General features: G+C 43.4%; 1 protein-coding gene across 32 annotated transcripts in view; it reads right to left on the reverse strand.

The window, feature by feature from the left end:
• The window catches only part of LOC110502408 (collagen alpha-1(XIII) chain), a 124,396-nt gene that overhangs the window by 31,003 nt on the left and 77,156 nt on the right, over positions 1-16,237 (reverse strand). For 19 of the 32 annotated variants that reach the window (XM_036959734.1, XM_036959721.1, XM_036959725.1 and 16 more), the window contains 13 exons: positions 15,689-15,739; positions 13,314-13,349; positions 12,647-12,673; positions 12,325-12,351; positions 9,931-9,957; positions 9,757-9,783; positions 9,629-9,655; positions 5,036-5,101; positions 3,153-3,245; positions 2,960-3,001; positions 2,820-2,837; positions 2,179-2,205; positions 1,655-1,690 (listed from right to left, as the gene is read on the reverse strand). In XM_036959734.1, the coding sequence (XP_036815629.1) occupies positions 1,655-1,690; positions 2,179-2,205; positions 2,820-2,837; positions 2,960-3,001; positions 3,153-3,245; positions 5,036-5,101; positions 9,629-9,655; positions 9,757-9,783; positions 9,931-9,957; positions 12,325-12,351; positions 12,647-12,673; positions 13,314-13,349; positions 15,689-15,739 (504 nt within the window). Of the gene's footprint in view, positions 1-1,654; positions 1,691-2,178; positions 2,206-2,819; positions 2,838-2,959; positions 3,002-3,152; positions 3,246-5,035; positions 5,102-5,629; positions 5,672-9,628; positions 9,656-9,756; positions 9,784-9,930; positions 9,958-12,324; positions 12,352-12,646; positions 12,674-13,313; positions 13,350-15,688; positions 15,740-16,237 lie in introns of all 32 variants that reach the window. The other 13 variants (XM_036959727.1, XM_036959743.1, XM_036959740.1 and 10 more) reach the window with 8 other exon arrangements.

Here is a 16,237-nt window from a genome sequence, read left to right on the forward strand (position 1 = left end):
CATTCCTATGATTTATTTTTCAACATGTGAAAATACAGCCAGTCAAAGGTGAGAGGTCAATGGAGTTACAGCAGAATTCCACCAGATGGTGCAGTACACTGATAGTAGTGGACCCATGAACAAACTCTTGACGCAGCTACAAAAAGGTATTGGATCCTCCATAAGGAACAGGGTGCAGTGGGAACATGGGAGAGTTTGTATTTCAATGCCTTCACATTTGAGTAACTCACACACCTCTGAACGTCTAGTGAAATACTAACGTTCAGAGCGGTGAACTTACTCTCGTAAAAAAACATGGCCGTGGCTTTAGTTAAGCCTTGGTCTTGGTCGTCCTCTGAGCAACCTACTGTAGGGTTGTTCAACCTCCTCATAAACCAGACTGAACTTTTTGGGGCTCTGTCATGGGAAAACAGTGAGATGGAGGAAAGCTGGAGTTGACAAGGCAATAATATAGCTTGGAGCTGGAAGCTGTTGGTTCAAGTAGGGGTCAAACATAAATGAAATGGCAATTGCCAAACAGAAATACATATTTTACAAACTCACAGTTTGAATCAAAATCTGTATATCTCACTTGAGGAAGTGTACTAATGACTTTGAGAGCGGATCGTGTCATAGAGAGGCTGTGGTTTGCTGACAGCAGCAGCCAAACAGTTTGACAATGCCCAGATGGCTAAGACGTTTAACATGCTCCAGAGGCTTGTGTGGATGTGACCCTGTTTTGTTGGGGGATGTGGGAGCCATGCAGGCTGTTGTCTGTCTCTACCTCTCTTTTCAACCCCTATCTCTACCCCATTGTCCTCTTCTCTCTTTCCCCTTTTCAATCTCTTTCCCTGTATACATTTTCTTAGTTAACCTTTATTTAAATAGGCACGTCAGTTAAGAACAAATTCTTATTTTACAATGACGGCCTACCCTGGCCAAACCCTCCCCTAACCCGGATGACGCTGAGCTAATTGTGCACCGCCCTACAGAACACCCGATCACGGCCGGTTGTGATACAGCCTGGGATTGAACCTGGGTCTGTAGTGACACCTCCAGCATTGAGATGCAGTGCCTTAGACCACTGTGCCACTCAGGAGCCACATTCACACCACCCCCCCCTCCCTCTCTCTATGCAGTCACGCTGTGTGCAGGCTGAACCAAGTTCAGTGAAGGGCAGAGGCTGTGAGAGCGAACCCACCAGAGGAAGTCCATTAAGCCATGGAAAAGTGGAGAAGGACAGACACGTGGAGAGTTTAAGAGTCACGGCTCTCATGCCCCCTGCAGCACTTCAAAGCCAATGTTAGTTCCAACATCCACCCAATGGGAGTGTGTGTGTGTGTGTGTGTGTGTGTGTGTGTGTGTGTGTGTGTGTGTGAGAGGAATGCTCCCTCGATCAATAATGGTATGGGACTATCCCTGGGTGTCCTATACAGTATAGTATAATACTAAAGGAAATGATACCAGCAGAGGGTGATAGGTTTATAAATAGAATGTAGAATTGACTGTGAGCAGTTGAAGCTCTAAATACAAAACCTGTGCTATATCATTGACACAGGAAGTACACCGAGGTAACAGGACTGGTTACATGTGGATTCCTGGTCCTGCTGATGGTGTGGTGAGTGGAACAGGTCAAATGAGACTGATCCACAGGTAATATTGTTCATAACAATACCTTGGGGCCTTCAGGACCAGCGGGGCCAACATCGCCCTATGGAAGAAAGACACAAAGGTGAAACGGAGACAGACAGAATGAGAAAGAGGAGGGTGAAAAGGGATGCAGAACGGCAGAGGACAGCAAGACCGATCACAACGACTTGTTTAATCCACCTAGCTCTTCCCTTTCAGCTGGATCTCGCAAGTTCCTATCTGTAGTCTGCAACTTCTGCCAGAGGACGCAGCCCATTGGTTCATTATCCGAATGTAGCAGTTCTGACAAGCCGCAAACAGCGGATTTTTCAATCAAGTCGTGGGATGATTACATATACAAATATATCTTCCTTCTGCTTCGGGTGATTGAAAGCAGATGAATTCATCAAAAAAGAAAAGTTCCCACTACTAAAGGAAAAACAGACGGTCATTACTTTTCCGCTGTCGTGAATACCTATAAATCGTGCAATGCACAATTGATGAATTCCCAGAGACCACACATTTCAATTGAACTATGGATTTAAGCTTTAATTGAGATCCACAACCTACCTTTATTCCTGCCATGCCTGGCTCACCCTGAAACAACAGAAAGATTCATATCACAGTAACAGACAACACGTGTACTGTAGTTACGCCTCTTTCATTACAAGCACGGGTCAACAAAAGAGTACGCACTACTTCAATTCAATTTGGGGAGTTCAAAGACTTGTTTCCAACTAGACGGCCATATTTCGCCACAGCCCAGTTGAGGGGAAGGTATTCCTCGCTGTGAAAGCCCAATCAAAAGTTACGGGGCACATTTCTTTCAACTTCCCGCTGTGATATGAACTTGGTTTCATTTTTTGTCTGGAGAAGTTGTGTTGGGCGTGCTGCTTTACAGTCTGTTTCCATGGCCCACAATCTAAATTCCCCGTTCTTAATAATCCATGGCAATGAACGTAATCAGGGGAAATATAGTCCGCTAGTCCAATAGCAACGCAGAGAACACAAATGTAGGCTTCCCAACATGAATTGGTCTGCTGATACAGAAAGACTGGAAGCTACACTTGGACAATTGAGAGATGTGTGCCAATAACGGAGCGTTTGCGTTTCATACAGTATGTGCAGCTATAAGTAGTGGCAATACATGTCCTTTCGTGTGTAGTATATGTATAGTGGTGTTGATTACGGAAAATACAAATCATGTTTACCTTCATCCCTGGTAGGAGCTGGAGAAGATGGGGAAGGAAAATTAAGAAGTCACAAGCATGTCAACACCAGATTTCCATCGACTTTTTCTATAAGGAAAATACATAAGTCCCGGCAAACGCAAGAGGCGTAACAAACTCACCCTTAGATCTTTCCCAGGTTTTCCTGGTTCACCAGGTTTACCCTACACCAGATTAACAAAAAAAATACATCATAGATACAGAACAATCATTTTCTGGGCAAACATTCATTACATTTTCACTTCTATGGCCATAGCCTCTTCCTCAATACAGTCCAGTGCTGATGGTGGTGGTCAGCTGGCTGAGGGGACTCACCGGCGGTCCACTAGCACCATTCAGTCCAGAGGTCCCTGAGGGCCCTGGGGGGCCGGGAGGTCCTGGTGGGCCCTGAGCTCCAGGCTCGCCCTGCTGAGAGACCTTCAGTTACCATCTGCCAGTCGATGCCAGGCCAGGCCATGCCAACACAACACATCACAGCACTACACATGCTGGGAATTTTATGGCGGGTAATATTAGCAGGAATCAAGGCCTTTTCATTAGTCACCACGTTTGGAGAGAATACCACTTTGAATTCAAATTAGGATAGTTTGTGTTTTTGTGTCCTTCAATGGTTTATTCTGTCAAAACCAGTTTGTTTTTAACAATACCAAACTCATTGACATAACAAGGGCACAAGTCCTCTTTTCTGTGGCATCTTAGGATATTTGAGTGACATGTAAATGTTTTTTTGTTTTTTTTACTCCAACTGATCTTTCTTTATTGTTACTCTGAGGCAACTCAACTGTGAGCCAGGGGGAATATCCAACACAAAATAGAACACAAAATCCAAAAAGTCAAATATAGTATTTACAACGAGAACCAGAGAAGAAGAGGAAAGAGGCCTACACTTCAACTTGTCTTAATATTCTAGAGTCTAGCAGAGCTCATGGTTATACCATCATCCCATTGATTATGTCAAACCATCTATTTCTTTATTTGACCAAACTCTAAAAATATTCAACGGCAAACTGTCTTAGAAATGTATTTATTTGCTTTAAAACCACATTTCTGGAAATCTCCACGGTCATTTTAGTTTTTAATCAAAGGAATGACTAGAAATGACGTTACAAATACCCAAACGGATGATGTATTACTGTACATGTGGTCTAACTTTAGAAAAGTCACAATACAAAATCTTGGCCTTGAAATCAAACACTACCTAATCACTGTGGAGTAGGCTACACTAACGCTTGCAAGGACCCCATCTTTAGCTCAAGCTGAGCCTCGGTTGCCAGGCCAGACATCGACGCTCTTGATAATCCGGAACACATCCATCCACATTAGATTCATATTTTATCCATCCCATGCTTCACAGTATGTGTCTGGCCATGATTTATGATCCGGATGTGCTTCCATGAAATGAACACATTCCGTTATGCTGCCCAGGACTGATTCCAGGGGTTCAATTTAAATTCCCCTCTATGTCTTTAGTGATGGCTCTACCACAGTGTGTAGCATTGTCTCCAAACAAGGTACTCTATCCTGGCACAGCGAGACTGCACACCTGGCCAAAACAAGATAGAGGAGGGATGCCAACAGGGGTCCACCGGGTGCCAGGGGCCCTCTTTCTAACAGGGCCGGCAGGGTTTTGGGCACAGGGAGGGACAAAGGTCCTTTCAGAGAGCCAGGGTGAAAGTCCACAAAGAGGATTGGAGAAGACTCACTTCCTGACAGAAAAGGTCACTTTTCTTTCCTGTTCTTTTCATATCTTTGCTAAGGTTATGAAAATCATACAAGCTTTTAATGTTTTTACCCCCAAAAAATGCTTTATTTCCCACAGCAATGCAGGGTTTGTGTAAGAGCCAAATTGGGCTTTTTTGACATTTCATTTACATTAATGGAATTTAAATGGGCCTTGAAGCCCAGGCTATTTATAGAATCTACTGCATGTATCTGTTTTTATTCTTAACCCTCTATAATCACGAATATGTTCAAAGTAAATACTACTGATTTCTTTCTCTTTTTGGATTTCAACGACATCTATCAACTGTTCCAACTATCACAGAATTAAGTTTTGAGACACACAGGTGCCATAACGGGTTAGCGGTGGGTTATGGGGGGGTTGGCGGTGGGTTATGGTTGGCGGAGGTCGACGGCAGTTAGCATCCAGGGGGGGGGGGGGGGGGGGAACGGGCAGGAAGGGGCAGAGAGAAATGTACCTTGAGGCGCTTTAGGATTACAGGGTTTATTGGGGGCATGTTTCGCATGGGGATGGGCAAGATCTGCTGAGGTCACAAAGCACAGGTGGCCAGCGGTGTAAGAAAGTCACGGGGCAACAAGTTCACCGGGAGGCCAGGGAAAGGAAACAGAACAGAATGAGAAGGGGGGGGGGGGGGGGGGGGGGGTTGGGAAGGGAAGAAGAAAGAGAGAAATAAAAACAAAACATGACAATGAAAAGCAAGAAATTGTCAAGGCAGGGAGAGAAGAGAGAGACGGTGGGAGAGAAAGAGTAACAACAGGGCAAATTAGGGGGGCAGGAGTTGGTGTCAAAGGGGAGGGTTGATGTGCCCTCCATGGTCAGATTGGTTACTGGTAATTGAATAGGTATTGGTTTTTGACCAGATTGGATGCTGTCAGTTTACTTAACATCAGGCAGCCCTTTTGAGTGCTTGTAAGACCATAGGGCAGTTGAGTTGTTTATACATCAATCTTCCAGATCAACTTTACTCCTGGCCCCTGTCCTGTTGCAGCTGAGTGGAGACCAGGTAGGATTCAGTCTTGCCAGAGAGAGAGAGTACAGTTCACAGACTTACTGTGGTCAATCCTCCAACACAAGGCTGTACAATACGCCGCTTCTGTTGAGATTCACCAGTATTATCAGGCACAGTTTTAAAAGAGGTGAAAATTACTGTATTTTCCCATTGCTTTCTGCATAGAACCTGCACTGTACAACTTGTCTACTTTTTACATACGGTATACATTTCCAACTTGAGGTTTTGGTTAAAAAAATAAGAAGTTATGTCCTCAGACCTTGCCAAAGCAATGTTTCAGTGGAAATGACGTTTGGAACTAAAGTTAACATAAAATGTAATGTAAAATCAAGTAAAATTGTATGCTGAGGTATCAATGAGGAAATATATACAGTACTGTATGTCATTACTGAGAAGTAGAGACAGGGAGAAGGAGGAAGTACATGAAAAGTAGACAAGTGTGTTGTTATCCCCCCACCGCTATCAGAGCTATCCACCATACACACCCACACACCCAAGATGCACCAAGTTAAACTTACACCAAAACATTGACCGAAGAAGTAAAATAGCTTTAGAGTGCCTCTAATTTGACACAAAAACATGTTTACCACATACAGTGGTAATAGAGTACATGACAGCATGTGGTGCAGTTTCTGGCAATCAGAAATAGAACGAATTGAGAAGAAAAAAAGAGTTGAAAGCTGAAGCCTGATGTCTGTCATAATATGTCCAATCTGAAGATAGATAATCAGTGGACAGTGTGAGAAATAGGCCTGGTTTGGAGAACAGCATTACTCCACTGTAGCCGGTTGACTCCAGAAACGGAGGGGAGGAGTAGGGGAGAACGGAGGAGCACCTGCGAGTGGAGCATTGGCTATCTTTGCAGCACAACTGGGACACAGTTTTGGGGTTACCCGCAAACTGACTGAAGCGTATAGAAGCCAGGGTTTTAACTGGAAGATCCTATACAGAGGCCACACACCCACATAGAATAACTGTTGATATAGCGTCTCACTCCTGAAACCACTCTGTCGAACAGCATCCAGCCTGAGCCTACACCCCCCTCCTGGTTCCCCCTGTGGGACAAGGAGGACCTGAGTGGAACCACCAGCTGGCAGGGACTTCCCATGCAGTGTGTGCCCGGGGGGCTCCGAGATGTGTATGAAAACAATCCAATGCACGCACAGCATGGCGGGGGCTCCAGCACAGGTTGAAGGTTTTAAACAACCCCAAAATGCTCTGACCTTCTCCCTCTCAACTACACATTCACTTGTTTATTTAGCCAAAGCATTTGGCAGAGTATATGAAATAAGTACTATTTTCCACATGCTTTGAGTTGTTGTTATGAGGTCTTTCATACATATTCTTTACTGGGGCAACAAGAGTTTACAACAACAACAGATCTTTATAGCACCCATTGAATAGTGGGAGGTTGAATTACATAGGACATGGAATGAGCTATCTGAACAATCCCTTAACGCATAGAAGAGTATTTTTCTTGGCATCCCCACACATAGACCCTTATCTTGTAGTGCAGTGTTTCCCAACCCTGCTCCTCCAGTACCGCCAACAGTAGACATTTTCGTTGTAGCCCTGGTCAAACACACCTCATTCAACTCATTGAGAGCTTGATGATTAATTGACAAGTTGAATCAGGTGTGCTTGTCCAGGGCTACAATACAAATGTGTGCTGTTGAGGGTACGGGAGGACCAGGATTGGGAAACAATGATGTAGTGTATGCTCCAGCATGCTGTCAGTAATTGCCTTGTTTAAACTCAAACAGCCAAGCCCCTGAGAGATGGCCTGATTTGCTTCATGGGGATGCCTGCCTCAATGTTGCATATGCTACCCATCATCGACTCATTTGTCAGGCCTCTTTTCTGTAATTTGAACATACTCTGATGTTACAGCGCAGACCCACAATTCACTTTGTTTTACGTCTGTACCTGTGAAGAATACAATGTTATTTGCTACAGAGAACACCAAAGAGAATGTAAGTCAGCATACAAGCACATTTTAGCACCATCCACTGTGGTGCTACTGTAAGAGATCACTGAGGAGCAATTTTTCCAAAAACAAAATGATTACAGTTCAGTATGGTCATTCTAGACGATATAGTCACTTTATTAAAGGTAATTATTTCTGGGTAACAATTAAGTATCGTACTATGACTGTTTTCAATTGAAACGGTCAAAAAGAAACAAAAGTAGCAAAGAGCAATTATTTTGCTAGGACTGTCTGGGAGTGATCTGAGTGGGGAGGGGAAAACTGAAAACTAGCTGTTATTGGCAGAGAGGTTTGGAACTCTCTTTCTTATTGGTCTATTAACTGATTTATCACCTGCTGATGTCACCAGGCAGGCCAAAACTCCATCCCACCAAAATAGGCAGAGATTTCAGGCAGTCTTTTCAAACAGCTCTTACACTAAAAGGACATTATCATAATTTTCACAGAATTATTCCAACCTCATATTGTGGAAATGCGTACATACAGTATATTCGGAAAGTATTCGGACCACTTGACTTTTTCCACATTTTGTTACTTTACAGCCTTATTCTAAACTGGATTAAATACATATTTTCCCTCATCAATCTACACACAATACCCCATAAAGACAAAGTGAAAACAGGTTTTTAGATTTTGTTTTTATTAACTAAACAGAAATACCTTATTTACTTAAGTATTAAGACCCTTTGCTATGAGACTCGAAATTGAGCTCAGGTGCATCCTGTTTCCATTGATCATCCTTGAGATTGTTCTACAACTTGATTGGAGTACACCTGTGGTAAATTCAATTGATTGGACATGATTTGGAAAGGCACACACCTGTCCCACAGTTGACAGTGCATATCAGACCAAAAACCAAGCCATGAGGTCAAAGGACTTGTCTGTAGAGCTCCGAGACATGATTGTGTCAAGGCACAGATCTGGGGAGGGTACCAAAACATGTATGCAGCATTGAAGGTCCCCAAGAACACAGTGTCCTCCATAATTCTTAAATGTAAGAAGTTTGGAACAACCAAGACTCTTCCTAGAGCTGGCCACCCGGCCAAACTGAGCGATCGAGGGAAAAGGGCCTTGGTCAGGGAGGTGACCAAGAACCCAATGGTCACTTTGACAGAGCTCCAGAGTTCCTCCGTGGAGATGGGAGAACCTTCCAGAAGGACAACAATCTCTGCAGCACTCCACCAATCAGGCCTTTATGGTAGAGTGACCAAACGGAAGCCACTCCTCAGTAAAAGGGACATGACAGCCCGCTTGGAGTTTTCCAAAAGGCACCTAAAGGACTCTGATCATGATAAACAAGATTCTCTGGTCTGATGAAACCAAGATTGAACTCTTTGGCCTGAATACCAAGCGTCATATCTGGAGGAAACCTGGCACCTTCCCCACGGTGAAGCATGGTGGTGTTCGCATCATGCTGTGGTGATTTTTTTCACCTGCTCCAGAGCGCTCAGGACCTCAGACTAGGGCGAAGGTTCATCTTCCAACAGGACAACGACCCTAAGCACACAGCCAAGACAATGTAAGGAGTGGCTTCGGGACAAGTTTCTGAATGTCCTTGAGTGGCCCAGCCAGAGCCTGGACTTGAATCCGATCAAGCATCTCTGGAGAGACCTGAAAATAGAGAAACTCCCCAAATACAGGTGTGCCAAGCTTGTAGCATATCCAAGAAGACTTGAGGGTGTATTCGCTTCCAAAAGGTGCTTCAACAAAGTATTGAGTGAAGGGCCTAAATACTTATGTAAATGTTTTGTCTATTTTTGTTTTAAAAAAATAACATGTGCAAACATTTCTAAAAACCTGTGTTTGCTTTGTCATTATGTGGTATTGTGTGCAGATTGATGAGGGGCGCGTGGGGGGGACTATTTAATCCATTTTAGAATAAGGCTGTAACGTAACAAAATGTGGAATAAGTCAAAAGGTCAGAATAATTTCCCGAAGGCACTGTATAAAACACAGGACAATCACGTTTTTGACTGCACTGGGCCTTTAACATGAATCAATATGACCCTAATGTTGCTGTAGTTACACAGAGAAACAGTTAATGACTCACTTACCCTGTGAGTGTAGTCTCCACATATGCCCTAGAGAGAGAGAGAGACAGAGAGAGATGGATCGTGAGTAAGACTGATTTTGTAATGAACACTTTTATGGTGCGTTGTAGTGGATTATACCACAAACTCACCTTTTCCCCTTTCAGACCAGGTTCACCCTAGTAATTTTTTTTTTTAAAAGGGCGAAGAAGGAGAAAGGATATGAGTGAAGAGAACAGATCGTCGTAAAGAGAGACAGACAATTAATCAACTAATGTCAAATAACAGAAAAGCTGTTAAAACCTAAAAAGAAAAAAATAACTTACCGCGACTCCTTTAAGACCACGTTGACCCTAAAAAAAAAGCAATAAACAGTACCGGTATATCAATCTATGATCGAGAGATTAAAACCAGGTAAAAACATCACGTCATCAAACTATCATTTGCGTTTTATAAATGCAACATTAATGATTTTACTGCACATGCATTAAAATGCATTTTAAGAGGATCAATGGAAATGATAAAGACAAACTTGAGGAGAATTCAAATAAAGTTCAGATCCAAGCAATAGGCAAACCAACCAAAGTGCTGTACCAATCACTTGTCATAGCCTGCTCTGCTCTGTTTGACTACCCACCAAGGCCTGGGGAGAGCTGTCTAACATCTGTCAGTGGCACACAGTTGGACACATCAAGCACACTCCATGACTGTGACCCTGGTGCATAGGAGTTCCATAAAGGCATTGTGGAGACTGGAAAGATTTCATCTGTGCATTTAACAGACTGGCCTTCAGTACCCTTTAAAATTATGATTGACAGCTGTAGAAAAAAAAAGAAAGGAGGAAGGCAAGCGCTGCTGAGGTACACACTAATAGATCTTGGTGGACAGAAAGTGATCTTTGGTAAAAGGGGTAAATTGGTCATCAAAAAGAAAGGAGGATCCAGGCACTCTTGATATAGTTCATTCAAATGCCTTTGTTTGTATGGCATGTTCAGTGGAAACAAAGTTTAAAAACTGTTGTTGGGGGAAGTGGAGTGGGAGGAGAGGAAAGGGGTCTCATTAAATGAACATTAATCAACATCGAAAATTATCCACCCCACATGGCCCCGGACAGGCATGTCCTTTGTATTGGCCCAGGCTGCCTCTCTGCATGTGAGCTTCTGTAGGAAGGCAGTGCTCCAAACACGCTCCGAGCGAGAGGCTGAATACCCCCCTAATAAAACAAAGCCCCTCATGATAACTCCACAAATCCAACAAAGAGTAATGGCTTTCTAGCGGAGACACAAAGACCTCTAAAATCGGCAGCTGGCCTGATAAAAGTCAGACCCGGAGTACTAGATGAAGAAACAGCTTCCAGGAGTACCACAACCATCGTCCAAGAAGAACATAGTCTTTAGTGAATGTGTCTTTATTGCCAATGAAAAAAAAGGAGGCGAGGCTTCAGGGAAGAGAAGTCATCACTAAAAGAGGGATTCAAGGTCCTAGATGAGATCTGTCCAGCGGCCACAGGGCTGGAGGTGAAGGGGTACAGGACGTTCAACAGTCATTGTGTCATATTCAGAAGCCTCACAGGGAGCTCCACAGGATTCACTAGGGCCTATAAAGGTGTCAGAGTTGTGGGGGAAATTGAAGTCTCAATCCCCTGGCACCTCAGTGGAAGCCAAAATAAGTCATTTCTTGGGTGATTCTTTTGGAGAGGAGGTTTTTATGGTTTGCCTTTTATGGCTTGCCATGTATCCATTCCTGCTTTCTATGGTCTGTCTGTTTTATTCATTGTTCTTTTATACTGTTTATTTAGAGGTGTATTTCAGTGTATTCTTGGAAAACTCCACTGAATTGGACTCTCGAAAGAATTTGAATCACCATATGCATGAAACGGACAAGTCTAACTATTGTTTGCCTTTGCTCCTCTGTGTTTTATCTCAGTCAGTTTTACCTCGAGACTGATTGAGAACCTGAGAGTGGATTCCAACTCCCCTTTGAAGACCCCATAAACTGAAATACGGACAGAAGTTCTGCCTGTCACTAAACAGACAGACCACTGCTGTCAATCAATCAATCAATAAATCAATCAATCAAATGTATTTATAAAGCCCTTTTTACATCAGCCGATGTCACAAAGTGCTATACAGAAAGCCAGCCTAAAACCCCAAACAGCAAGCAATGCAGATGTAGAAGCACGGTGGCTAGGAAAAACTCCATAGAATGAAAGGCAAGAAACCTAGGAAGAAACCTAGAGAGGAACCAGACTATGAGGGGTGGCCAGTCCTCTTCTGGCTGTGCTAGGTGGAGATTATAACAGACCATGGCCAAGATGTTCAAACGTTCATAGATGACCAGCAGGGTCAAATAATAATAATTACAGTGGTTGTAGAGGGTTCAACATGTCAGCACCTGAGGAGTAAATGTCATTTGGCTTTTCATAGCCGATCATTCATGTGTTTGATCCCATTACTATCCAAATAAATTAGGCCACAACAGTGTTTTCCCAATTCATTCACAAGGTAAACAGCTTGCTAAGATGGTCACATGGATAACAAATGGTGCATAGGCAGAATTGACCAACCTGCACGTTCATGGTGATCACATTTTGTAGGGCATTCGAAACACATAAAGAGTGTGAGTTTACGTCCTTTGCAAGTACAGGAGTGCAGACAGCAATAGGCCTACGCTGTTTACATGAACTGCAAAACTGTGTGCAAAATGACAACACCACTTACCAAGTCTCCTTTCAAGCCGTTCTGTCCCTGTGTGAGCATAAAAGAGTGAATGCATGTGGTAAAATAATCAAAGCAAGCTTCTACTTGAGTATCTTGGCAAAACGTTTAAGAAATATCAATAACACTATTACCTACTTCCTATAATAACAATAATTATACTAATAGAGATTTTATTACAATAATGACCCTAATCATTATTAACTTAATTATCCCCATCATCATCATCATCATCATCATCATCATAAGGTGGTGGATTCTGGGCTTTTAAAGTACTTCAATTACTCAATTATTCAACATTTGTCAGGAATGGGGTGAAACTCACGGGCTTTCCGTCCAACCCAATCGGACCCTAGGATAAAAAGAGAGGGGAAGACATTTAAACACAGGTTAATAGCAGCTAATATAGCTGAACAGACCACAGCAATGACATGAAACTCCTTATGAAGGGGAAGAAAGGTATTTCCAGGTCAAGGAAATTGAGGATATAGTGCATGTTTTGTGTTCTGCGGGTGTAAGTGGCATGGTGAGTCTAGCCGGTCACAAAGATCCATTAACATTTCTGAAGGGACTTTAAGAGAAGTGACTTAAGTGTGACTTAAGATGCAGCAAACTTGACACACACTTCAAAACGGCCATGTTAAAGCACAAAGGGCCAGCTTTGCTATTGCACAAGGCTCTATTCCCGATAAGGAGCCATAAAGGAGACAGTAGACTGGCTATAGATTTGAATAAAACAAGACCAATGATCAAGGCACTTATGCACTTAACCAGCCATGTAATCTCGGTTACCCAGAAGTAAACTCTAGTATAATTTGGTCAGCTGCGTGATTATGCAGAATCTGCCCACGGGAGATTTCCAGCCAGGAAACATCTAACCTTCTGACATTTGGGAGCTCCAACTATGTAATAAAGCTCCACTTGTAAAATAGTACCCTAACATTATAACACCGTTTATAAAGACTTTAACTGGGGAAGCTGCAGAGTCTTACCGGAAAGCCTGGGAAGCCTCTTGTTCCTGGCTGTCCCTATAGAGAGTCAGAAATAGATGTTGAGTTAAATGTTTTTTTTTCTGCTGAAAGATTGACATGAAACTCTGGTGAAAGAGGGTCAGTGTGAGAGGGTACCGTTGTTCTCTTCCACAGCAATACATTTGGGCAGAGCTATAACAGACCTTGACAGAGAGAGTGATACCACAGACTACGGGAAGAGCCTTCTGTGTGGGTTGCGGAGGGAAAACCAACGGACTCTCAAAACAGGAGGGAATAAGAGGGCGAAACACAACACTGGAAAGAGTTTTAGAGGGATGAAAGAAACAAAGGTTGGCGCTTTCCGATCTAATAAAGATCGACTGCGAAAGAGAAAAAGTCAAACAAGCCGAATGAGTAAAAGTCAATAACGATTAGGGAAAATGCTTGGATGAAGACATTCTGCACTGGGTGTTGGATATGCTACCCGGCCTGTGGGACTAGAATAGGCCATTCAATATCCCAGGAAAAAAAGAGAGGGAGGGCCGTAAAGACAAAATTAGGGAGAGTTGAACGTTCCTAATGAAATGTCTGGGACCGGAGTAGTTATTGGGGGATATGCATGTTATCCCTCCCAAAGGGATTGTCTGTTTCGGAAAGACAGCAGAAGGATATGGCTTGTACATGCCTTGCGCATGAGCCTTACAGAGGATCTGGAACACTGAGAATGCAGTGTGATCAAATACAATTCACAATATGGGACCCTTTTCTCTTGCTGTGCTTCTGTGCTTGAACTTGCAAAAAAGTATTGAGCTGTATGCATGGCTCAGTCGTTGGTTTATCAAGAGTAACCTATCACATTTAGTTTTATTTATTCATACTAGTAGGGTCAATTCTGCATGTGGACCACATATCTTAACATACGTCGACAATATGATTCAATATGACCATTGTGTATCACCTTTAACTAATAAAGAGAACTGATATAAACATACGGGTCCTTTCTCCTTTGTTTCCTTATGGCCAGGTTGCAGTAGAACAACTACAGAAGAAGAACTACGCTCATCGATAAAATGACAGTGTGGAGAACAAGGACAGATAAGAAGGGCCACCTTACGGCGGCAGATAGGAACCCTGGCAGTTAGAGCATTGGGCCAGGAACCAAAAGAGTGCTGGTTTGAATCCCGGAGCCCACAAGGTCAAAAATTTACCAATGTGCCCTTGAGCAAGGCACTTGTTCCAGGGGTGCTGGACAATAGTGATCCTGGCCATGACTCACTCCCTGCAGGTGTCTCAGAGGGAGTAGGGATATGCAAGAAACACATTTCCATTACACCCTTGTGGTTAACGGGACGAACATAAGCACCTCCTCAAATAACCCTTATCTTGCTTTCATTTCTGCTCTTTTCTCTCCAACAAAACAATTTCCTCACCCTTTCCTGAGGTGAAGAGAGAGCCTCTTGTGTCGACCTCACCTGCTGGGGGAAACCACCCTTTTAAGTGCCCCTGCTTTTCTGGTTCTCTGTGTACTCCTTCACTCTCCTGCTGGGCTTTACATCCGTAGTAGCCTGATGTTCATTATAAATGCCTTATTACCGGCCAGGGGAGTGGGAACACAGGTAGTGTATGTAACTAATCGTCAATTGGGAAAACAGATGTTTACTCCTCATGAGCAGCCAGTCTATTGGCTCCACAACAAGGTAGTCTTAACCTTGCTGTCCAAAAACCAGGGCGGAACAAGAAAACCTCAAATTAAAGCATGTCCAATTCTTCACAGCATAATCAGGATATTGCACAACTGAGGTGCAACGCAGTACCTCTATTGTCTATCTACTGATAAAAAAAGAAGGAAAACAGGGGGAAGAAAGCTGTTGAAGCAGGATGAACACTTATTTCACCTCAGGAAAATAAATGATTTAATACAATAGGTCCCATTGGGTTCTGGTGTCTGGGATACAGTATAAGAGGTAGAGGAATGTCTTCGCTTCTCATCCTGATGAAATACGGAATGATCCCGATCACAGGCAAATCAAAGCTATGGCATCCTCAGACAATGCCAAAGTACTCCCACACAACCTGTAATTATCGGTCTTCAATCTCCATTAGCTCTGTGGTGGACTAGCTCAGCAACTTGGTCTGGAAAGTCCTGACAGGCAGACATGTAGAATCTCTGACATTTCTGCTATGTGGTCATGAGTCTGGGGTTCACAAGATAACTTCATGTATAACTGCTGTTGACAAATTCACGACATTTCAATCATGCCAGGCTTGTTCAGAGTGGCAGGCCATGAGCCATTGAACTGAAGACGTATGAATTGAAAGGTAGAATTGAAAGCAGCAGTAAACAGTACAGGTAATGCACAGGTTTATTAGGTGTAAGACGAGGTGAAGACACTTACAGGAGGTCCTCGTGGCCCAATGATAGACAGGCCTGGCTCCCCTGGCGCTCCCTATGGACAGATAAACAGAATGTGAGAAGACGCACCAACAGTGGAACAAAACAGTGGAATAATACCTCTCCCCTAGTCCTATCCAGCTAACCAGATGTTCTGCTTAGTAATTCTGTATAATATGTACTGTACATGAATAAAATGGGAAATGTAACACATACAGTTAGTCTAGTTCCTACACACGCACACCTAGTCTTTCCCACGTTCCAGGCGAAGAGGCTTTAGAACATATTTCTATACGTTTTCAGCAAAGTCAAAAGTTCAAATTTCAGAAGCATACTTTAAACCTTCGACAGCAGCGCTCGCTCAGAAGGTCAGCAGCACTGCTGTGCAAACACAAGAAAACTCACTGGGCTCCTCTGGCACAAAGTGGGTGATTTGCACAGTGTCAGCCCCGTCCATACAGACCTACGGACCCTCGCAACACAATCCCAGAAACTACTTGGGCCAGACAGGGCCGGCTCGGGTTTCCAGCACTTTCCCTAATTAGCTTTCGCC

This window comes from Oncorhynchus mykiss, chromosome 23, assembly GCF_013265735.2.
Source record: "Oncorhynchus mykiss isolate Arlee chromosome 23, USDA_OmykA_1.1, whole genome shotgun sequence".
In the NCBI taxonomy this organism is placed as follows: Eukaryota; Metazoa; Chordata; class Actinopteri; order Salmoniformes; family Salmonidae; genus Oncorhynchus; species Oncorhynchus mykiss.